This window comes from Phalangium opilio, unplaced genomic scaffold, assembly GCF_054372755.1.
Source record: "Phalangium opilio isolate 3A_F unplaced genomic scaffold, DU_Popi_V2 ptg000246l_1, whole genome shotgun sequence".
NCBI lineage: Eukaryota > Metazoa > Arthropoda > Arachnida > Opiliones > Phalangiidae > Phalangium > Phalangium opilio.
In genome coordinates, this window is record NW_028324225.1 from 4627854 (window position 1) to 4649071 (window position 21218).

General features: G+C 41.1%; 3 protein-coding genes across 3 annotated transcripts; all 3 read right to left on the bottom strand.

The window, feature by feature from the left end:
- Positions 1-753: 753 nt before the first annotated feature.
- Positions 754-1509, bottom strand: LOC149611573 (zinc finger MYM-type protein 1-like). Its single transcript, XM_089858540.1, has one exon. The coding sequence runs from the start codon at positions 1507-1509 to the stop codon at positions 754-756; it is 756 nt and encodes a 251-aa protein (XP_089714666.1).
- A 119-nt stretch (positions 1510-1628) lies between these two features.
- Positions 1629-3296, bottom strand: LOC149611574 (zinc finger MYM-type protein 1-like). The gene has a single exon (XM_089858541.1). It carries the CDS (start codon positions 3294-3296, stop codon positions 1629-1631), a length of 1668 nt encoding a protein of 555 aa, XP_089714667.1.
- A 933-nt stretch (positions 3297-4229) lies between these two features.
- On the bottom strand, positions 4230-4901 carry LOC149611575 (uncharacterized). Its single transcript, XM_089858544.1, has 2 exons — positions 4578-4901; positions 4230-4478 (listed from the first exon to the last, which is right to left on the bottom strand). The coding sequence occupies exons 1-2, from the start codon at positions 4899-4901 to the stop codon at positions 4230-4232; spliced, it is 573 nt and encodes a 190-aa protein (XP_089714670.1).
- Positions 4902-21218: the final 16317 nt, after the last annotated feature.

A 21218-nucleotide genomic window follows, 5' to 3' on the forward strand; every position in this document is an offset into this window, starting at 1 on the left:
ACAGAAGATGGTGGTGCATAGAAGCTGGTGTCAATGTGGAATTGACGAAGAACAGAAGATGGTGGTGCATAGAAGCTGGTGTCAATGTGGAATTGACGAAGAACGGAATATGGTGGTGCATAGAAGCTGGTGTCAAGGTGAAATTGACGAAGAACAGAAGATGGTTGTGCTTGGAAGCTAGCAAGTACAGACTAGTGTCCATGTCGAGTGGACGAAAACCAAAGATGGTGGTGTTGGAACTCAAGTAGAATAGCCAGAGGAGACAAACCCAAATTTCCGTGAACTGTCAATGCAGTCCGGAAATTGGGAACACGTTTGCTCCGATACGCAAACTGCGAACGCGGTCACGTGGGGCGTGACAGACACACAGACAGACAGACACGGCCGGTGTAATACCTCTCCGTGACATACGTCACTCGGAGAGGTAAAAATGTAACAAAACTACACTAAACCATAATAAAATACACTAAGGTACGATAAAACACACTTTAATTATAATAAAAAACTTAAATTACACCAAAACACACTAAAACTGCAATAAATCACTCTAAAATTCACTTAAACTGTAATAAAACACACCAAAACACAATATTTTCTGTTTTTCTTAACAACTAATTGACAAGCATCCAGGGCCGCACCGAGAGCAAATTGCGCCCGGGGCGAGAGAATATTTGGCGCCCCTTACGCATAGCAAAAACTGCCAAAATCAGAAAACCTTACAATTAAACTTTTTAGCACTCATTTATGAAAACTTTATTTATAAAAAAATTTTCTAGCCTTAACAGCTGCAAAATCGTTGATAATATCATCATAATCCAAGCTGTTGGAAATTTTATGTTCTATACTTAAAATAGCCATGTTTGAGAGCCTTTCTTGGCCTATTACGGATCTTAAGTAATTTTTTATAATTTTCAATTTACTGAATGAACGTTCACCTGACGCTACTGTCACAGGAATAGTTAAAAAAATTCTTATGGCAATTTCCACGTTCGGGTATGCACTTACAATTCCTTTTTTGTGTAGTTCATTGAGCAAGTCCAAATGGGTAGTGCTAATTAGGTTTTCAATTAATAAAGGTGCTTGAAATTTTAAACTTTCTATCTCAGAGGCAATTTCTAAGGGGTCTATGTCTTCTTTATATTTTAATGCACAATTATTGGCACATTTTTTTAGATCGCTTAAATCCATTTCCAAAAGCGACTGTCCACTTAAGAACTCGAACTCTTTCGAAATAAGGTGCAGCTTGATGAAACGCCATTCAAGCTCTGAAAGAATTTTGTCCATTACACAGTTTGATTCTCGTCTGAATTTTTGTTCTTCACTTATTAAATGCCCTTCATCAGCAGCTTTTTCTGAATTCATCCTTTTAACCTTCCGTTTTCTCATTTCTTTAAATTCAGGTACCAAATTCATTTCCTTGCAAGCTTCCTTAGCAAGTACTAATAGTTTTTCAATCTCCGAATCATTTTCTCTAACGTGAAGAATAGAATCTCTAAGCCCTCTGACCATTCTTGAAGCAATATTTATCGAAATATTTGGGCTCTGAAGTGAAATATTAACTCTGTCTATTAAACATAATAATTTAACCCACAAACCCAAACTACAGATGAAGTCATAGTTAATAAGTTTTATAAAGCTTTGAGCTGTTGAAACAGTTTCGGAATTTTTTTTGAATCAACCATCTCTTTCAATACAGACAAGACACCAGGAAGTTGTTGATGAAGTGATTCTACGGCTTGCATTTTAGCTGACCATCTTGTGTCGCTACTTGCTTTCAAACTGATTTTTAGCACCGATGTCAACAATCCCCACCTATCAGTTGAACTGGAGAAGAATACAAACAGTCTTTGTACAGTTCCAAAAAGTGTTATCATTTTAGGCGTAACGCTAGCTGCGTGGACACCGACAAGATTGAGAGAGTGAGCGGCACAAGGGACAAAGGTTGCTAATTCGTTTTTAGTCAAAATCCGTGCTTGTACACCTTTGTATATACCGGCCATATTTGATCCATTATCGTAGCATTGTCCTCTACAATCTCTTAGTTCCAAACCATCCGCTGATATTTTTTCTTCAATCTCGTTGGCTAATCCTAATCCTGTTTTATTTTTCGACTCAATAAAACCTATGAAACTTTCTTGAATAGAACATCCTTCGTCATCTATGGTTACATATCGTATAATTTGTGTCATTTGTTCTTTATGTGATGCGTCGGGTGTACAGTCAAACATTAGTGAGTAGTACTTGGCATGTTTTATTCGAGAAATAATTTGAGATCTCACCTTCGAACCAAGTAAAGCTATAATTTCATTCTGAATACCTGGTGAAAAGTAGGTAACATTCGTTTGACCTTCTTTTACTTTTTTCACGTGTTCTGCAATTTTACTGTCATACTTGCTTATTAAGCTAATAAGATTAAGAAATACTCCGCAGTTCGGAGTTTCAATTTTCGACGATGAACCTCTTAAAGCTATATTATTAGTCGAGCAAAAAAGAATGACGTCAACTACAACTTTCAATACATGTCTCCATTTTTGTGCTTCTAAATCAATCGCGTTTTCCAGTTCGTTGTTAATTGCACTTTTTGTATTAAGTCTCATCTCGAACTCTTTCCAGGTCATATACGCTTTACGATGTTCAGTAGAGTTTTCATGCTCGCGAACTCGGGGATTTAATTTTTTCCAGTCACAAAATCCCTTCAATGGGTTGGCAATGTTTTGTGGAGATTGTTGCGTTTGGCTACGAAATAGAACGCAAGGAAAACAAAATACAGCACCTTTCGTCTTGCTATACATAAGCCACTGTCTCTCTATTGCTTCGCCGTTAGGAAGAATTTTCATGAACCATTCTTTGCTAAAATGCCTTCCGTTATTGGAAGCTGATAGTAAATAATTGGCGTCTAGATCTTGCTTAGGACCATGTTCTACCAATCTTGTTATAAAATTTTCTTGATAGGGGAGTTTCCACGTACCTGGATCGCTAAAATCAATTCCATTTTGAATGTTAGATGCAGTATCACTGTCTTGCTTGAAATCATTCAATATTGAACTTGAACAAACATTTTCTGTAGCAATGTCTCTGTCGGTACTCGTTTGCTTTGGTAAAGAGTCTGCAACTACATCTTCCAAATTAACTTGCTCATTCGTTGGGGTCGAACTTGTTGAAGATTCTTTATCTTCTAGTGGGAGCAGTGGTTCAGATTGAAGCCATTTGGCCCATGTCTTGGCAAGATTTTTATCTTCGGCCTGTTTTTGCTTCGCTTTTGCTTTATAATAAGCCCCAGATTTCTTTGGTGCCATAATTTATTGTCGATTTAACTTTTAAAATTAAGTGAAGAGTTGAATTAATAGTCCAAACTCGAATATAAACTATTGAAACGACATTAGTAGTATCCTTATCGAATGTCACGTAGCGTATGAATGCAAGTTAAAAGGTTAACGCTTCTATTCCCTCTCTATTTACTTTGTAAACATGTAAAACGCCCGTAATTTCCCTGGCTCTCCAGGAGGTAAGGCCAAAGAGGAGAGAAAGAGGGAGATAGAAACGCGCTTTATAAAATCTGGAAAATAGGGGGGTAGTAAAAATAATTTTCGGTACGTTTCGTCGTTTAGTTTTAGTTCTTTGCGCGTGGGGCATTGACCTCCTCGCCTTATCTCTGTCATCCCCTACGTCAACTGTGCGCGAGAAAGCAGCGCATAGGCACCGCGGTGTCCCTAGACTTAACCCCGTTTTCACCACGCATGGATCACGGCTGCCTATACTGATTCTCTCTCCCTCTCTGGTAAGGCGTGTTTTCGTTCAGGAGAGAAAATAAACTTTCCATGGAAAGTTTCTAAAACCCAAGAAAGCTTTGTGTTGGGTCTCGACGAGAAAAATGAAAGGCTTTTCAGCAACGGGATAAGTTTTTATTCATCGCGTCTAAGCCAAATGAACACATTTCGGCGCCCCCATATCTATGGCGCCCGGGGCGGCCGCCCCGTTCGCCCCTGCCTAGATACGGCCCTGCAAGCATCTTTTCTACAAATATTTTTGACATTTTGATGGTTTAATCAAACATCTACAAAAGAGCACTATTCACAATTTAACAAACTAATGTCTTATTTTAAAAGTGAAAAACAATTATACAATTAAAATTTTGATGGTTTAATCAAACATCTACAAAAGAGCACTATTCACAATTTAACAAACTAATGTCTTATTTTAAAAGTGAAAAACAATTATACAATTAAAATTTATCGATTAGGATAATTATTGGGTACTCTATAACCAAGAGGAGGTTGTGGGAGTGGAGTATTGCAAGGGTAAGGCCTGGGGAAACCCTCATTTGGTAACGGTGGTGAAGGAGCGGGTCTTGCAGGCCATGGGCTAGCCCTAGCTGAATTTCCAAAATAAGAAGAGCTAGCGGAGTTTTGTCTCGAACTTTGATCTAAAATATCAGACATTTTCTCAGTTTTGCCTCTCCTCAAATGCAACAAAAACATCTTCAGAAAAAGCTCCACACAAAGTAGGGTCTCCAAAAAATTTTGGGCAATGCTTTCAGTCTCTCATTCAACTTGGGCAGCGGAAGTTTGAAATAATACCAAGGTAGTATCCAGAGAAACTTGTCTCATTTGTTCATCAATCCTGGATTTCTTATACTTTTTTTTCAATTCAACAGCTTGTTCATAAAGGTTTAATAGTTGCTGACGTGACTCGACAGTTCTGGGTTGATGGGATAAATTGATTGTCGCCAAACTCTTGTTACTTGCAAAGAGCACATTCTTGACTTGTCTCAAGTCTTTGGCCATTCCGTCCAATCTTTCATCATTGTTAAGCAAGTCTTTCAACTCATCCTCCGTCAAGTGTTGAATTAGTTCTATGGCCGCTGAACAGTCCGGGTGCAAGTCTTGCATATAATATGGCATCCTGATCTTGATGATTGTTGACTATCTTTTATAACTCTTTTTTATAGGCAGAATTTAGCCAAGGTTTACAAATAGACGCTAACACACCAGTAACACTTTGATTTTTAGAGGCTAATTATGCTTTCTACTATTACGTCTAAGATGAATTTCTTATATATTAATTACGTTTTTACGTGTACCTTTTAATTTCCATTAAAACAGTACCAAAATCAAAATAAACTCCTTGACAAAAGGTTGAAATTCTGAGTTAAACTAAAAATTACAATGGATTGCGCAACTTCCAGCAGAGACCTATCATTAACCCTTGGCAATGTACGTTTTAAGCTATCCATTCTCGTCTCTTATCAATGACGTCACAGATACAGTTGTAGAAGAGACTGACAGGTGTTTTCCCGCGCAGTGTTTCGCGAGTTTCCCGCGAGGCGGCGCGCGGGTTTCCCCGCCAGGGGGCGCGCAAGTTTTCCCGCGAGGGGGTGCGCTGCCGCCAGGGGGCGCGCGGGTTCCCCGCCAGGGGTCGCTCAAGTTTTCCCGCGAGGGGGCGCGCGGGTTTTCCCAGGTGGGCGTGGCATAATTACGTCATAGGTTGTTGACACAGTGACCTTGACATTCTACACCTACATTCTACACCAACGGAGGTACGAAGTGTGGGTCTATACTACTGCTATCTTAGGTCAAGATTTTCTAGAAGACTGGAAAACTATTATTGATTTTGGAAACTTAACCTGTAACATTGATGGACTAGTATTGAAACGCGTAGAATTAACAGAGGATAAACTTCCTCCCTCACCCCAAATGGTTTCTAATGTCAACGAAGCAGTTGAATCAACCCCTCTCTCATATAAGCAGAAGAGAGAGTTGAAAGAACTCCTCCGATTTCCGGAACTCTTTAGAGATAAGCTAGGAAGAACCAGCTTAGTGGTTCACGAAATACACACCGGAAATGCTAAGCCGATACACAAGAGACCATATCGAGTTAGTGATGCCAAGAAAAAAATCATGGAACAAAGCATCTACGACATGCTTAAGGATGGGATCATCAAGCCATCTACGTCTCCATGGGCTTCACCAGTGGTCATCCTAGAGCAAGACGACGGGTCAGGTACAGGCAAGAAAAAATACCGTTTCTGCATAGATGTCAGAGAATTAAATTCCATCACCGCAAAGGATCCCTATCCGATTCCAAGAATCGATGAAACCCTCAGTAAATTGGGAAAACCGAAATACATCACCGCATTGGATTTGAAATCAGAATATTGGCAAGTTGAAATGGAACCACGAAGCGCGCCAAAGACAGCTTTCATAACACATGCGGGCAAATACGAATTCAACGTATTACCTTTCGCACTCTGCAATGCACCAAGTACCTTTCAACGGTTAATGGACGAAGTCTTCAGAGATGGAGAAAAATTTGCTATCGTCGTGTATCTCGACGACGTTCTTATTGCCTCCGAGACATGTAAAGAGCAGAAGAACGCTCTGGAGTATGTAATGAATAGGCTAAAGAATGCTGGCTTAACTCTTCAGTTGAAGAAATGCCGCTTCGCCCAATCGGAAGCAGTCGTCCTCGGACACGTAATTAACGAAACCGGAATTTACATAGATCCTTCCAAGGTTGATGCCATCAAGAAATACCCTCAGCCAAAGGCACTGAGACGACTCCAAAGATTCCTTGGAATGGCCGGATGGCATCATAGATTCATACCTCACTATTTAAAAATAGCCACTCCACTCAATAAATTGAAGAAGAAAGGCGTCAAGTTCATATGGGGTCCTGATCAAGAGGACACTTTTCAGAAAATCAAAGAGGCCATCTGCAGTTCACCTCCATTGGCTGCGTATAAACCAGATGTGCCGAGCATATTAACAACAGATGCGTCAGATGCCGGCTTAGGAGCGATGCTCTCTCAAGTTCAAGAGGGAATCGAAGTCCCAATTGCATACGCTAGCCGAAATCTCCGAAATGCGGAAGCAAAGTACAGCACTTCCGAACAGGAATGTCTAGCGATCTATTGGGCCCTTGGACATTTCCGCCCTTACCTGGAAAGTAAACCTTTTACAGTCGTAATCGACCACAAGGCTTTGCAATGGCTATTTGGACTCAAAGAACCAAACTCCAAACTAGTCAGATGGGCAATGAATTTACAAACGTTCGATTTTAAGATTCAACATAAGAAAGGAGTCGAAAACGTCGTGGCTGACGCCCTTTCGCGAGCTCCAATAGGACTATTCGCCATGTCAGTAGCCTTCTTCGCCATGTCAGTAGCCTTCACCATGGAAGAGGAAAATCTAGACACATCATCTGAAGAGTCGAACACCCCATCGGATCATTCACACGTCGCGTATATTTTACCACCATATCCCCACGCGAATTTTCATATCTTTGATCGCGATGATATCATTACCGCTCAAGGGGAAGATCCTGTTATTCGCGAAACCATGGAACAATTGAGTCAAGATAACCCTCCAGACAATACAGAGTACGAGATGGTAAACAACCTCGTGTACCGAAAAGCGTCCGGAGTTCGTCCAGCACGGATCTATCTGCCCCAATCCCTCAGAAGAGAAGCAATGAGACTATTGCATGATCATCCTCTGTCTGCCCATAGAGGAAAATACAAGACGCGGGAAAAAGTAGGACATAGATACTGGTGGCCCGATCTCGACAAGGACGTCAGGCAATATGTCAAGGAGTGCATCCTAGGCCAACAGTACAAAATCAGTAACCGTAGGACTCCTGGCCTTATGATATCTACAGTTCCGACTGGACCCTTCGACAAAATAGGAGTCGATATCATGGGACCCTTTCCAATCAGTAGAAGAGGATACCGAGTTCTTCTCGTCTTTACGGATTACATGACGAAATTCGTGGAACTAGTTCCTTTAAAAAGAATAACAGCCGACGCATGCGCCCTAGCATTGAAGAACTTCGTATGTCGATGGGGAGCTCCAAAGCAAATCCTTAGCGACAGAGGAACTCAATTCGTGTCATCCCTATGGCATAATACGTGCAAATTATTCAACATTGGACCGATTCACACTTCGCCGTATCACCCTCAGTCGAACATCACTGAGCGGCTAAACCGAGGCCTCGGAGAAACCATCTCCATATACGTCGAAAATAATCAGAGAATGCCCCTTGAGGAATTTGAAGATCGTTCGGAGACCCTGAAGACCTTAAAGGATCAGTGGAAATTAACTAAGACTTTCTCCAAATTGGCTCAAGCCAAGCAGAAAAAATACTATGATCTCAGAAGAGAAGATCTAGAATTCGACATTGGCATGATCGTTTGGAAACTGACTCACCCCCTATCTAACGCTAACTTGGGACGAATGGCCAAACTATGTCCGAAGTGGACGGGTCCCTACAAGATCATAGAGAAGAGAAGTCCGTTAGTTTACGTCCTGGAAGATATGATCTCGGGACAGAAGACCAGCCCAATTAACATGTCACAACTCAAGTTATACCAAACTCCTGAAGTTCCGTTAGAGGACAACGAAGAGACGCCTCCTCCAGGAGAATCAGACGAAATTGACACGAACGCTGACGTACATATCCAGAGAGATGAAAACAATCAACCCGAAGCAGTTATCTCTCCACGGAGACCAAGAGTGTCAACTCGAGAGAGAGTACCGCCTCAACAGTTACCAGAAGAAGACCAACCTACGGAATGCGTACAAGAAAGGGAAAACACCATCCCAAAGGAACCTTTCTCCCCAGCAAGAGTACCAATCCTACCACCTCCTGAGGGAACACCTCCCCAAGAAGTACCCCAGGAACGCCCTCAACCTTCCTCTGAATCCTTCGAGGATGTTGTTGAGATGATCGGACCTTTCCGATTTGTGGACAAGATACCGAAAACGAGATCGAAAGAACCCAAAACGACAACGGAAGAAGTCCGAGCAACGGAAGAAGTTCAGAAGAATATAGTCAGTCCGGAAGTGACACATCTGGAAGCCGCACCACTGACCCCTGAACCCCAAGTTCCAGTGGAATCTTCAAGACCGGAAAGAGAAAAGAGAGACAATCCGACGACGACAACCGAAAGCGTTCAACCCCGAAAGAAAGCTCTTCGAAAATTGAGCACGTCGACGGATGTAGAGAGAATATCTGAACCGGAACAGGAGAAGAGAGGTCCTACAACCACCTTGTCCGCCGTTCCGGAACCAACACAAACACCCGTAAGGAACGTAGCAAGTAGACGTCTTTCGAGTGATGAGCCAGGGATCCACGATCTCCGCAAAAGACATCACCCTACCACTTCCTCTTCTATTGTTGGAAGACAAAAGAAACCCATATGTAAGGTATCGAGTAGAAAAAATACATTGATGAAAGAAACATCCGTTCCTCATCCGCAAACTAAACCCCGAAGAAAAGATCGTCCACCAGATCAGCGTCAAGACCAACTAAGTTGCTCGTCGGACGAGATAGACAGGACGGAAGACAGACAACGAAGACGAAAGCGAATGAGAGCTACGACGACGACAAGCTCGTCCACAAAACCCGTGAAAAAGACGCCAAAAGTTCATACTATATCAACTAGTCCCGAAGGCGAACCCCTCGACCGACAAACGAAGCAATTTCGTCGTCGCCATCAGCCGCGAGCCAAAATCCTTTAGTTCCCATGGATGAACTGTCCGAATCCGCGAGTACTGGAGAAGATACTCACTCTCCCGAAACTCCGGCTATTGCAGAACAGTTTCCGACAAACTATGAGAAACCTTTCAAGAAAGGATGGGTTCGAGAACTGTGTTACAGACACACAGTACAACCAGGCAAAGTTGACCTAGATGTATACTATTATCCACCGGGAAAAAAGAGTCGCATGCTACGCTCAACAAATGAGGTTTCGCAATACCTACGCACTAACAACATAAGGGGCCTAGACCCTATAGACTTTTGTTTCAAGCGAAAACCCATTGCCAAACCACCTTAGGAAAGAGTTAGACTAGCTCACCCGAGACGGTTGGCGCCAACAGCCGTTTAACCAGAGACAACGTGTTCCCACCATTGCGATTCGTCACGCTCGATCCCAATGGGAACCCTTCCTACATCCCTACGGGACTCTTTTCTAATTCTCTTCCCTTTAGATGGCTACTCCTCCTCCTCTATATTGGAGACTGGCTCCCCGTCAACGACGCGGGCGGATGGCCACAGTTGCTCCTGAGGACTACCTTTTGAGACCGGTCCCCCGAGAAAGTCCTATCGTATCATTTCCTGTCGTCTACTCCTTTGGACCACTCTCCCGAGACGAAGAGCCTACATCCGATGAGCCCTTTCGTCCTCCTCGGATCGCGACAGCGGCTCCGGAACCGGATATACTGATTCTCACCGAAGAAAACGAAGATCTGGAAAATGACCATCCAAACGACCCCGTTCGCCCAGGGGCAGCGGGCTACGACGGGCCCCACATGCGACTTCATAGGGCTGTAAGGCCGGACGCACTCCCAGTCTCAGACGGACCAGGACAAGCTCACGCGGCCGCTGCCGAAGAAATTCCAAGGCGAACCTTGGACGAAATCATGCTGAAGGTCGCACTTCTCCATCCGGCCCCATGGCCAACGGCTCCACCCGTGGATCTCACGATCCCTCAGGATACCGACAACGTCCGACAGGGTCTCGCCGAAGAGATCCCCCAGGGTGCCGCCCAAGATCTCATCACCCCACAGCCGGACCCGCCAATCGCTGACGTCCTACGTACCCCAACACCAGAACCTGAACAAGTTCCATTGCCGAACCCCGTCGAGGCAGCTGTACCAAGACCACCGAACCCTTTTCCGCCCAGGTCACAAGCATACCGAGACTTCGAGGATTATGGCCCCCTTCCAATCCCCCAGGACAGGCTTTACCGCTTCGATGACTACGACAAGTTATTCCTTGAGGATCTCCCTTACCTCCCTGAACCACCGCGCGACAGGGACCTTTTTCCCGTTGCTTGGTATGGGATACCCAACGGCATCGCAATCAGACTATATCCCATACATCCGGACGGATACCCCATCCTGCGCCGTCCCAGAGCGATATACGAGTGTCAAGCCTGCAACGCAGTCGGGCGCCACTTCTCCTCGCTTTGCCCAAGAAAATTCATTCTACGGGACCGGCGTCATGGCAATATGAAAACGATGATTCATCCCGATTGAACTTTAGGATTAATATTATGACGTGCCTTTTTTTGTTGTTTCCCCGCTACCCTTCTCTCCTTTCTATTTATCTTTCCTTGCTTTCTTCTCCATCTTCTCCTTTTTTTTCGAGGGAGTGCATGCAGCGGCCTCATCCCTGAAGCCGTTGCAGACGATGACGGAGGGCTGAGCACCCTAGTCCACTTTGGGACTATGTTCAGCCCGCCGCCATCTAAGCCCCTCCTCCTTTCTTATCCTATCCTTAAAAAAACCCCTACCGAGGCGAAAAGGAACGCCGGTTTGTTTCATATAGTTTAGTTCGCCTTTTTTGTTTCTGCGGATCAGTTCGTTTTGTTCCCGAACAGTTAGTTCGTTTAGTGATTCTCACGGGACCAGCCACGGGACCATTTCGGTTAAAGTATTTTTGAACGAAATAAATTGTATTCCGCGTGTATCGCGATTCCAATTTTGGATCTTGATTAATTTTTGACAGTTAAATTACTTCGACTTAATAAAGAATATTCAAAGATCAACCCCAAGGTATGTTTATTTTCCTTTAAATCAATTACCTATATGGGACGATAGTGATGGTTTTGAGTTAGGCCTACACAACTCCCCTCGCTATTGTACACAAGGGACTTGTAGCGCGAACCCCTCCAACGACGGGCCGATAATTCTTTTTCCGAGGGGGAACCGTTACAAAACTATGCTTAAATTGTTTGTTTAATAGGTATCCAGCATATAAATAATTTTGTAATAGGATGAGTAAAAAAATTAGGGATAGGGTCACTGGTCCCAAAAACCAGTTTAACATTGTTTAAATATGAATAGTTTGAGGTAACTTTAGTGTGGGGTAGAGTGGCCGAGTGTTCTAAGGCACTGGTTTTAAGCACAAGGTTCTTCGGATTAGTGGGCTCGAATCCCACCTTCATCACCCGGATGTGTATGCTAAGATTAGTATCAGTAAGCTTTTGTATACTAGTTTGAGATAACTGTTGTTTTCAGCTTGAGTGGCCGAGCAGTCCTGAGGACTAGTTTTTAAAAAACCTTATTTCCAAGACTGGTTTTATATTCAATTCCTGAAACGAAACACAAAACAGCGTAAAAAGTCCTATATAAAATTTTGTCCCGCTATATTGCTCGGGCAGGCCACGACCCGAGGTCGAAAGACAGACAGAAACTCAAAAACCGATAAGTCCCCCTGTACCTCTCATCCCCGCTATAAAAGGAGCTCGCGCTCATATCTAAGGGTCTCTTTCCTCTCCCGCGTTCAACGAGAAGGGACTAAGGTTGTATAAACCGAGCATTTTGACTAGAGATGACAAGGTCGCCGGCTGAGAAAGCTAGCCCTCGTTATCTAGGCCGTAGAGACGGAACTAAGGTTGTGAAAACCTAGCCCGTCGCGAAAGCTGCTTCCTTGGGGTAAATAGTTAATCGCCGCCCCGTTTTAAGTCCGTCCTTTCACGTTACATAGAATCGAACATAATAAAGAATTTCATTTAATTAAATACCGTCTCTTTACTGGTGTAACAATATTGGTATTGTAACCGAACTAGGAACTACCAATGAAAGTCAGAGGGTTACGCCAACCTAAATTTATGGGTACTTTAAACATTAACGGCCACTGCACTGTTACACTTGAAACTTACAACCAATTCGAGAATGGAAAAGTTCACATTCATAATTTCAATACAAATTATGGACATGAGGAACAACTCAGCCATCTCTGACCTTATAAATCAGTTGGGAACATGTTCGCAGGAAAGCTTGCTGCTGGCGTAACAAAGAAAAATCTCTGATGAAGAAATAAAAAGCGATATGTGAAGCGTTCAAAGGCATCACATTACATTAAGAAAAGATTTGAACAACATCAGTCCATCGTGTCATATAACCACCACTGAAAGACACACTGAAGATCATCTTAGCGTCGATGCATATGTTAAAGAACAGCTTGATAACAATAAAGAATCAGTACTCTTTTATAAAAAACAGCACGAAGATAACAATATCATACCTTCTGATACACAATATGTCAGTCCTTCAAGGCAGGATTTTGATCTTGGAATCTTGACTGATTTTCAAAGACATATGTTGCAAAACTTTGGACCAAAAACTATGTGCTTAGACGCTTATAGTTTCAAGTATATCACGAGGGAATACCAGTGGCATGGCTCACATCTAACTGTGAAGATGAAGAAATGTTATCTATATTCTTTGAGAGAATGAAAACGTCAGCTGGAACCATAATACCCAATATGATTATGTCAGACAAAGCCTGGAAGCCTGAATACTTTTCTATTTGGGTGAAGGTCTCTTGAGCTTTTTCAAAGAAGTTATTGTGCAAGTGGCATGTGTATCTTGTTATACGCAAAAAATTAATGGCGATTTATGACAATTAACTATTTTAAAATATTACCGTAATGATGTATGAAATTCAACCTGACTTGTTTGAAACAATGATGATGACATTTCTTTAACAAATGTAAGAGAATGAAAAACAAAGGAATTTGGTCAGTATTTCGAAAAAGAATGGGCATCGTGCAAAATAGAATGGGCCGCATGCTACACTTTAAACTGTGAAATAAACATAAACATGTTTCTTGAAACATTTTATAACGTCCTGAAATAGACGTATCTTGAAGGAAAACAAAACAAAAGCTAAGATAAATGACTAGAAACGCTTTTCACTTTTACCGTAACCAATCCGTTCAACGCCATATTAAAATTGAAAAAGAGAAAGTGACCTCAAAATCATCAGTGAATTTTAAAAGACACAAACATTCCAGTGAAAGAATTAAACACAAACTCTTGGTCTGTCACTAGCGAATCTAGTTTAAAAGAAGATGGCACAGACGCTTTTGGTGGTTTAAATTATATTGTTGAAAAACAGTGCAAAATTTGCAAAAATTGCTATTCCTCATGTCCGATATGCAAATTATGCATTCATTATTATACATGCAGTTGTTCAGATAGAATGATACAGAAGTTTTGTGCAATCACATTCATCTGGTTAAGATGAATCGAAGGAAAAACTGTACAATGACAAACACGGATACAGACGAGACCGTAAAAGAATGCGGCTCAACAAACAATGTCATAGAACAAAATCACCCCATTGAAACTGACAAACAATTTCTATTTAAAATTTTACCAGAAACCTCAATGGAAGAATCAATTGAAAAAGAAAAGGAATCACCGAGGAATCCGACATTCCCAAAAAAGCGTGCGGGATTTCGTGATTTCGCCAAAGGTTTCGGAATTTCTTCTCTGATTTCACGATTTTGCCAATGATTTCGTAAATTCTTCGTTCATTTCGCGATTTTCCCAATGATTTCCAGATTTCTTCGTTGTATTCGCGATGTTACGGAAGATGTCTTGAGTTCTTCTTGATTTCAAGATTTCGCCAAAGATTTCGGAATTTCATCTTTAATTTCGTGATTTTGCGAGATGCGTTAGGACATTTTTGTAAATGTCGGATTCCTCGAGAATCACTCATATCGGAAATACTAGCACTAGCTGATGGTGTCGGAAGCTGTCAAAACTTGGACGTAATGAAAAACTGTAAAGAAACAAATAAGGGCGTCTAAATCACTCCTTCGTATTCATCCATGGATAACCCTAACGCACGGCAACAACTGAAAACTAGTAAGCTTTCAAGAAAACCACAAAATATTAAAGAAATGAAAAAAAGTTGTAGAATGTTTGACGTTTTCCAAAATAAAAGAGGAGGATGTAGAAATGGTTCCTGAAAACGTAGATGACATAATTATCAACATTTACAAAAAGTTGCAGAAACTCTCTAAACGCTAGTTACACGATGTAGCGGATCAGCTACATGAGCTTTCACTACAACATAAAACTCGCATATTAAATAGTTAAGAGAAACCATTTTAGTGGCTTACCGTTCAGGCTCATATAATATCTTTCATTAAGCCTATTTCCTCTTAGTTTGTCAACAGCCGGATAAGTGGCGCTCCTTTGCACTACCTGAGCGACCCCTATACCGAGCTAGGCCTGTCAGTGGGATAAATGAAATCCGGTTTGCCTTGCAGTTCGAGTGGCAGTACTCATTAGCCTTTAGTAGTAGTATCCAGTCGAGATACTTCCCATTACGCATTGGTGTTATGCAGTGAAATTTTAAGGGATTTACAAGGGCTATTGGGATCAGTTCACTTCAGTTTCACTTAATATCAAAGGTTTCAGTTTTGATGTAAAGAAGTGAATTGCATAAGTGTATTCAATGACGGATTTTAATTTAATTAGGAAAGAAAGATGTCAAATTGAAGTTAATCAAACATTTCCAAATTAAAACATTAAACTCTTCAAATTCATTTTTAATAACAAAGCATTAAATTAAGAGTTCAAAATGTCTTCCGTCGACATTGACACATTGCCGACAACGAAATTCACAGTTTTCTCTTTCGCGAGTTAACATCTCGGGAGAAACGAGAGCAGCCGCTTACTGAATTCGGTCTCCAAGGCTATCAAGTGTCGGTGGCTCAGTGGCGTACACAAGGCTTTGTACATACCCCCAAAAGAAAAAATCCACCGGCGTTAAATTTGGCGAACGAGGTGGCCCAGCGACTGGACCACCACGACCTATCCACTGGGGACCGAATTCCGCGTCTAGCCAATCCCGAGAAACACGTGCAAAATGCGGTGGTGCACCAGACTCGTCTTTATTCTGCTAAGGGAAGATCGTCTAGGGCATCGGACACTACGGTGTTTAAGAGATCAACGTAACGATCTCCGTTTAGATGTTCTTCGAGAAAAACCGGTCCAATTACCCGATCACCTAACAATCCACACCAAACTTTTATCCTCCAGTTTTCGTGATGATGATTCGCCCTTAGCCAATGGGGATTTTCCCTTGCCCAGTAGTGCATGTTGTGGCGGTTAACTGTACAGTCCCGGTAAAACGAACACTCATCACTCGTAAGTACGTGGTTTAGGAAACTTCCATCAACTTCAATTTGGTCCAATACCCACCGGCAAAACTCTACGCGTGGTCCAAAGTCTTGTGGTTTAAGATGTTGGTGAAGATGAGTTTTGTAGGGGTGAAATCCTTCACCATGAAGAATGTTTAAGACGGTTGTATGAGAACAATTTAATTCCGCTCCGATTGCCCGTGAACTGGTGTGGGGATTGTCTACGATACGCCTTACTACTTCGTTTCGTCTGCCCGCCCCGTGTTCACCTCCTTGTACATTTGGCGGATGATGTTGACGTCGCACTGGTGCATTACGTCGAATCACCGTGCCTCTTTCAAGAAATCGGGTTATTGCGTTTAAAATTACTTGATGCCCCGGATGTGGTCGGTTCGGAAACCTTTCTGCAAACGTCCTAGCAGCTAACCTTGCGTTTCTCTGACACTCTCCGTGAATGAAAAATATTACAAGGTAATCCTCAAAACTGTACAAATCAATTTCAGCCATGTTTTACCATATGTAAGCTAGAAAACAGACTGCTTTCTTCAAATAGAAACATTTAGCCTTTGTTTCGCAGTCTACGTCATGCACATCAAAATTCTTATTTCTGAAACAATAAAAAACCAAGACAGTAAATGCGAAACAAAGGCTACATGTTTCTAAATGAAGAAAGCAATCCGTTTTTTAGCCTACATCTGGTAAAACATGGCTTAAATTGATTTGTACCGTTTTGAGGATTACCTTGAAATGTTTTTCATTTACGGAGAGTGTCAGAAAAACGCAAGGTTAGCTGCTAGGACGCGGAATTCGGTCCCCATTGGATAGGTCGTGGTGGTCCAGTCACTTGGCCACCTCGTTCGCCAGATTTAACGCCGGTGGATTTTTTCTTTTGGGGGTATGTATAAAGCCTTGTGTACGCCACTGAGCCACCAACACTGAGGGAAAATCCCCATTGGCTAAGGGCGAATCATCACCAAGAAAACTGGACGATAAACGTTTGGTGTGGATTGTTAGTTGATCGGGTAATTGGACCGGTTTTTCTCGAAGAACATCTAAACGGAGATCTTTACGTTGATCTCTCAAACACCGTAGTGCCCGATGCCCTAGACAATCTTCCCTTAGCAGAACGAATACGAGTCTGGTACCAGCACGGTGGTGCACCACCGCATTTTGCACATGTTTCTCGGGATTGGCTAGACGCGGCATTCGGTCCCCAATGGATAGGTCGTGGTGGTCCAGTCGCTTGGCCACCTCGTTCGCCAGATTTAACGCCGGTGGGTTTTTTCTTTTGGGGGTATGTATAAAGCCTTGTGTACGCCACTGAGTCACCAACACTTGATAGCCTTCGAGACCGAATTCAGCAAGCGGCTGCTCTCGTTTCTCCCGAGATGTTAACTCGCGAAAGAGAAAACTGGGAATTCCGTTGTCGGCAATGTGTCAATGTCGACGGAAGACATTTTGAACAGTTATTTTAATGCTTTGTTAATAAAAATGAATTTGAATAGTTTAATGTTTAAATTTGGAAATGTTTGATTAACTTCAATTTGGGCTATTTGGTTTCCGCAAGTGACATCTTTACATTCCTAATTAAAATCTGTCATTGATTACACTTATGCATTTCATTTCTCTACATCAAAACTGAAACCTTTGATATTAAGTGGAACTGAAGTGAACTGATCCCAATAGCGCCTGTAAATCCTTTAAAATTTCAATGCATAACACCAATGCATTCAAGATATTCTCCACATTTGCAAGTACTGGTGCATTTCAAATTCTCCCTTCTACAATCTTAAACGTTCCTATTTCTATTGCTCAAGCAATTACTTTTACAATTACAAGGCATTTTCAATAGTTTTTAAAAACACTCCAAGTCCGAAATGCGCCTACTAGTCTCTAACTTGAATTCAAACAAACAAAAAAGACAGCCCACGTGACGAAAACCCTAAAACTCTAGCAGATGACGCTATTGCTGGCCAATTTATGCCTCAAAAACATGTTTTTTTTTCTCACTTAAATGTAGTTCCTTTTGAGTCACTTCCCTTCCTTTTTTCTCCCCCTTCCCTAAATCAAGACGGGTGGGTCGACAATTCGCATAGTTTATAGTCTGGAGTATATTTCTCATTAATAATCAATGTTCTAAGAAGTTCACTTATATTTTTTAAGTATCTCATGGATCAGGGGAGTGCACATTATCAACAAAAACATACAGTATGGAAGTGGATAGAGCAAATGATAACACTGAATCTTTTTGGAAAAATGTTCAGATGAGATCCTTAGCCCCTTCAATTATTATCCGTCTATTGTTCATAGCTACAGTAGCAAAGAAATTTCCACTTCATCTCTTATTTCCATTGTGGACACAAGTGAATTGCAATCTTCGCAAGCTACAGTAACAAGTGACGACTTTGGAAAAAGTGAATCAATGGAAAACGCCATGAGTGCGAAAAATATGATAATATTGCTTCAAATCTCGAAATTTGTGAAGAAGTCGAGATTGTTTCCTCTTTCAATGATTTTCCTGCGGCCCCTCTCTACAATAGAACAGAAACTTCCTTTGGATCTGGTTTAGACGTGGAGAGTTCAAACTGCCCCCCGATGAAACCATCCTTAAAGAATCTTTTAGCACATTCATTTGTTCTCATAAATCATGGTTGAAGTTACAAGAGGATAACTGGTTTAGCAGTTTAAGTGACGCAAGATTGCAATTGCTAAAGTTGTGTAAAGAAACCAACTGCCCTTTGATAACCTTGACCATAGAGTCTGATTTAAAGATGCAAGCTCACGCTTTCAGCAAAAACCTGTCAAGCAGTCATTTAATATCTATGCCAAGTCATATCAACACGATTGATGCTTTACAGAATTTTTTGACTGACATAAACAAATTTAAGTCATGTGGCGGTATCAAGGAGGAAAAAATTGTTAATTTTTAAAAAGAACGACCTCACGGAGATTTCTGTTCTAATTCTTTGGCATTTAGCAGGGCTCCCAGAGTACCTATAATACCTATAAATACCTATAATTCTGAGATGGTCCTATAAAAACCTATAATTCGTAAATTTATCCTATAATACCTATATTTTGGATATGTTGGTTTAAAAACACTGAGAAACTTCAAAAACAATCCAAAATTTTAGCGAGATTACCTTTGACCAGACACAAAAATCGCGGAGCTCGCTTCGCTCGCTCCCGAGGGGCTAGCCACTCGTGAAATCAAGTGTACACTCGACATGAAATCATTTTGAAATCAAAATAAAATCTTGAAATCATTTTGAAATAAAAGTGAATTCTTGAAATCATTTTGAAATCAAACTGAATTCTTGAAATCATTTTGAAATCAAAGTGAATTCTTGAATTCGTAGTGAAATCATATTGAAATCGTAGTATAATCATATTGAAATCGTAGTGAAATCATAATGAATTCTAGAAATCGTCTTGAAATCATTTCGAAATCAAAACGCAATCTTGAAATCATTTCGAAATCAAAACGCAGTCTTGAAATCATTTCGAAATTAATATGAAGCCTGGAAATTATTTTGAATTCAAATTGAATACTTGAAATCATAGTGAATTCATAGTGAAATCATTGTGAATTCTTAGTGAAATCATTGTGAATTCTTGAAATCTTGGTCTATATTGGTTAAATCATTGTGAATTAGTGTTAATCCTATAGGTAAATTCAAATATTACCCCAACGTCCATGTTTCTCTATACACAATAATATTCAAATTGGTCTATTCCGAAGTATATTCAAGATGTTTGCATTACTCAGGTCGTGGGAAAATTCCGCGCTCTGACTCAGGCCGTGGGAAAATTCCGCGCTCGGTTCCGCGCCTAGTGCGGCCTAGTGGTGATTTTCCGTGATTTACCAGGCTAGCTAGCTCAGAGCCAAATTTCCACGCGTGGGTGAAAGTGAACGAGCCAACAATACATCAGTTTTAACCTCGGTTTTAACATTGATTTCGCCTGACTTTAATAGGAAATTATTGGTTTTATATTTAAACTTTTATAATTTATACAATTGAATGCATCGCGTTTGAAAATGAGTGCCTCTAATAACTCTTCTGAGGAAAACCAAACGACAACTGACGTAAGTACAGATTTGATTTTGATTAAATTGCCAATGATTTTGCCAGCGTATATTTTGGGCTTTAGCAAGTCGTTTGGCAATTTCAACGGTGTCTCCCGTGAAATAGTTTTAGCCCGGTATACCAAAGTAAACCGAGTAAACATCTGAAAAAACCTTTAAGCAGCGATTCAAATATTTGGCCTTTTGTCTAGGCTATAGTAGCTTTCCGTCCATTGAGTTGATAAAGGAAGAGAAGCTACCTCTACATAACCGATAGACATTCCCTTAAGGCGCTACTATCGCTTTAATAGCGACGTATTCTAAATAAAAGTACAATCCGTTATGTAGGGGCTTTCATCAATTTAATAGAAGGGAAGCTTATATAGGCTCCGCCCCTACATGACGGATCGTACTTCCCTTTAAATACAAAATGTAGTTTCAGTTAAGATAATTCACTAATCATTATTTTACATCCCTGTTACGTTAATATCGATAAAAATCATTTCAAAATCGATTTACGCGATTTCAGGTTTCGCACGATAATTTCTGGTATATTATCCGGAAGGATTTGGGGATTGAAATACCTTTGTATCTAAAGAACTTACTCAAGATGATGGGGTTTGATAATCCCATCTCTCTTCGCAGTTTAACAACAGAAGATTTAGTAGAGATGGAAAGGTTCGCCCAAGAAGAAATGAAGCATGTGCTTGACACAAATGCTAATCTTGAACATTACTATGGGATTTATTCGAAAAAGCCGGACATGTTTCGGATTTTACCAGGACATAAAAGACTGGTAGAAGGAATAAAAGAATACCTGATATCCAAACCATATGATTATTTTACAAGGTTTGGTGATTTTTGCGAACCTGCTCAACGAAAGAACTTAATGAAAGAAAGAAGCTCGGGCAAAAGAGTCATGAAAGTCCCGGAAGGCCATGAAAAAACCACGGATAATATTGAAGAAGAACAAAAGAAAGTGACAAAACTACTTTTGTCATCGGTGGAAACGGGATTTAGAAATGACAATGAGAATAAAGAAAGATTCTCTAACTTTACGGTGTCGGTCGTTGAAATGGGACCTAATGAGTTTAGTGGAAAAGTTATATGTCCTGTTTGCGACAAAACCACAAGAATTATTACTGCAACTTCAAAAACTGGATCAAGGCGCTGGATTACATCGAATTACTCAAGACATATTAGAGA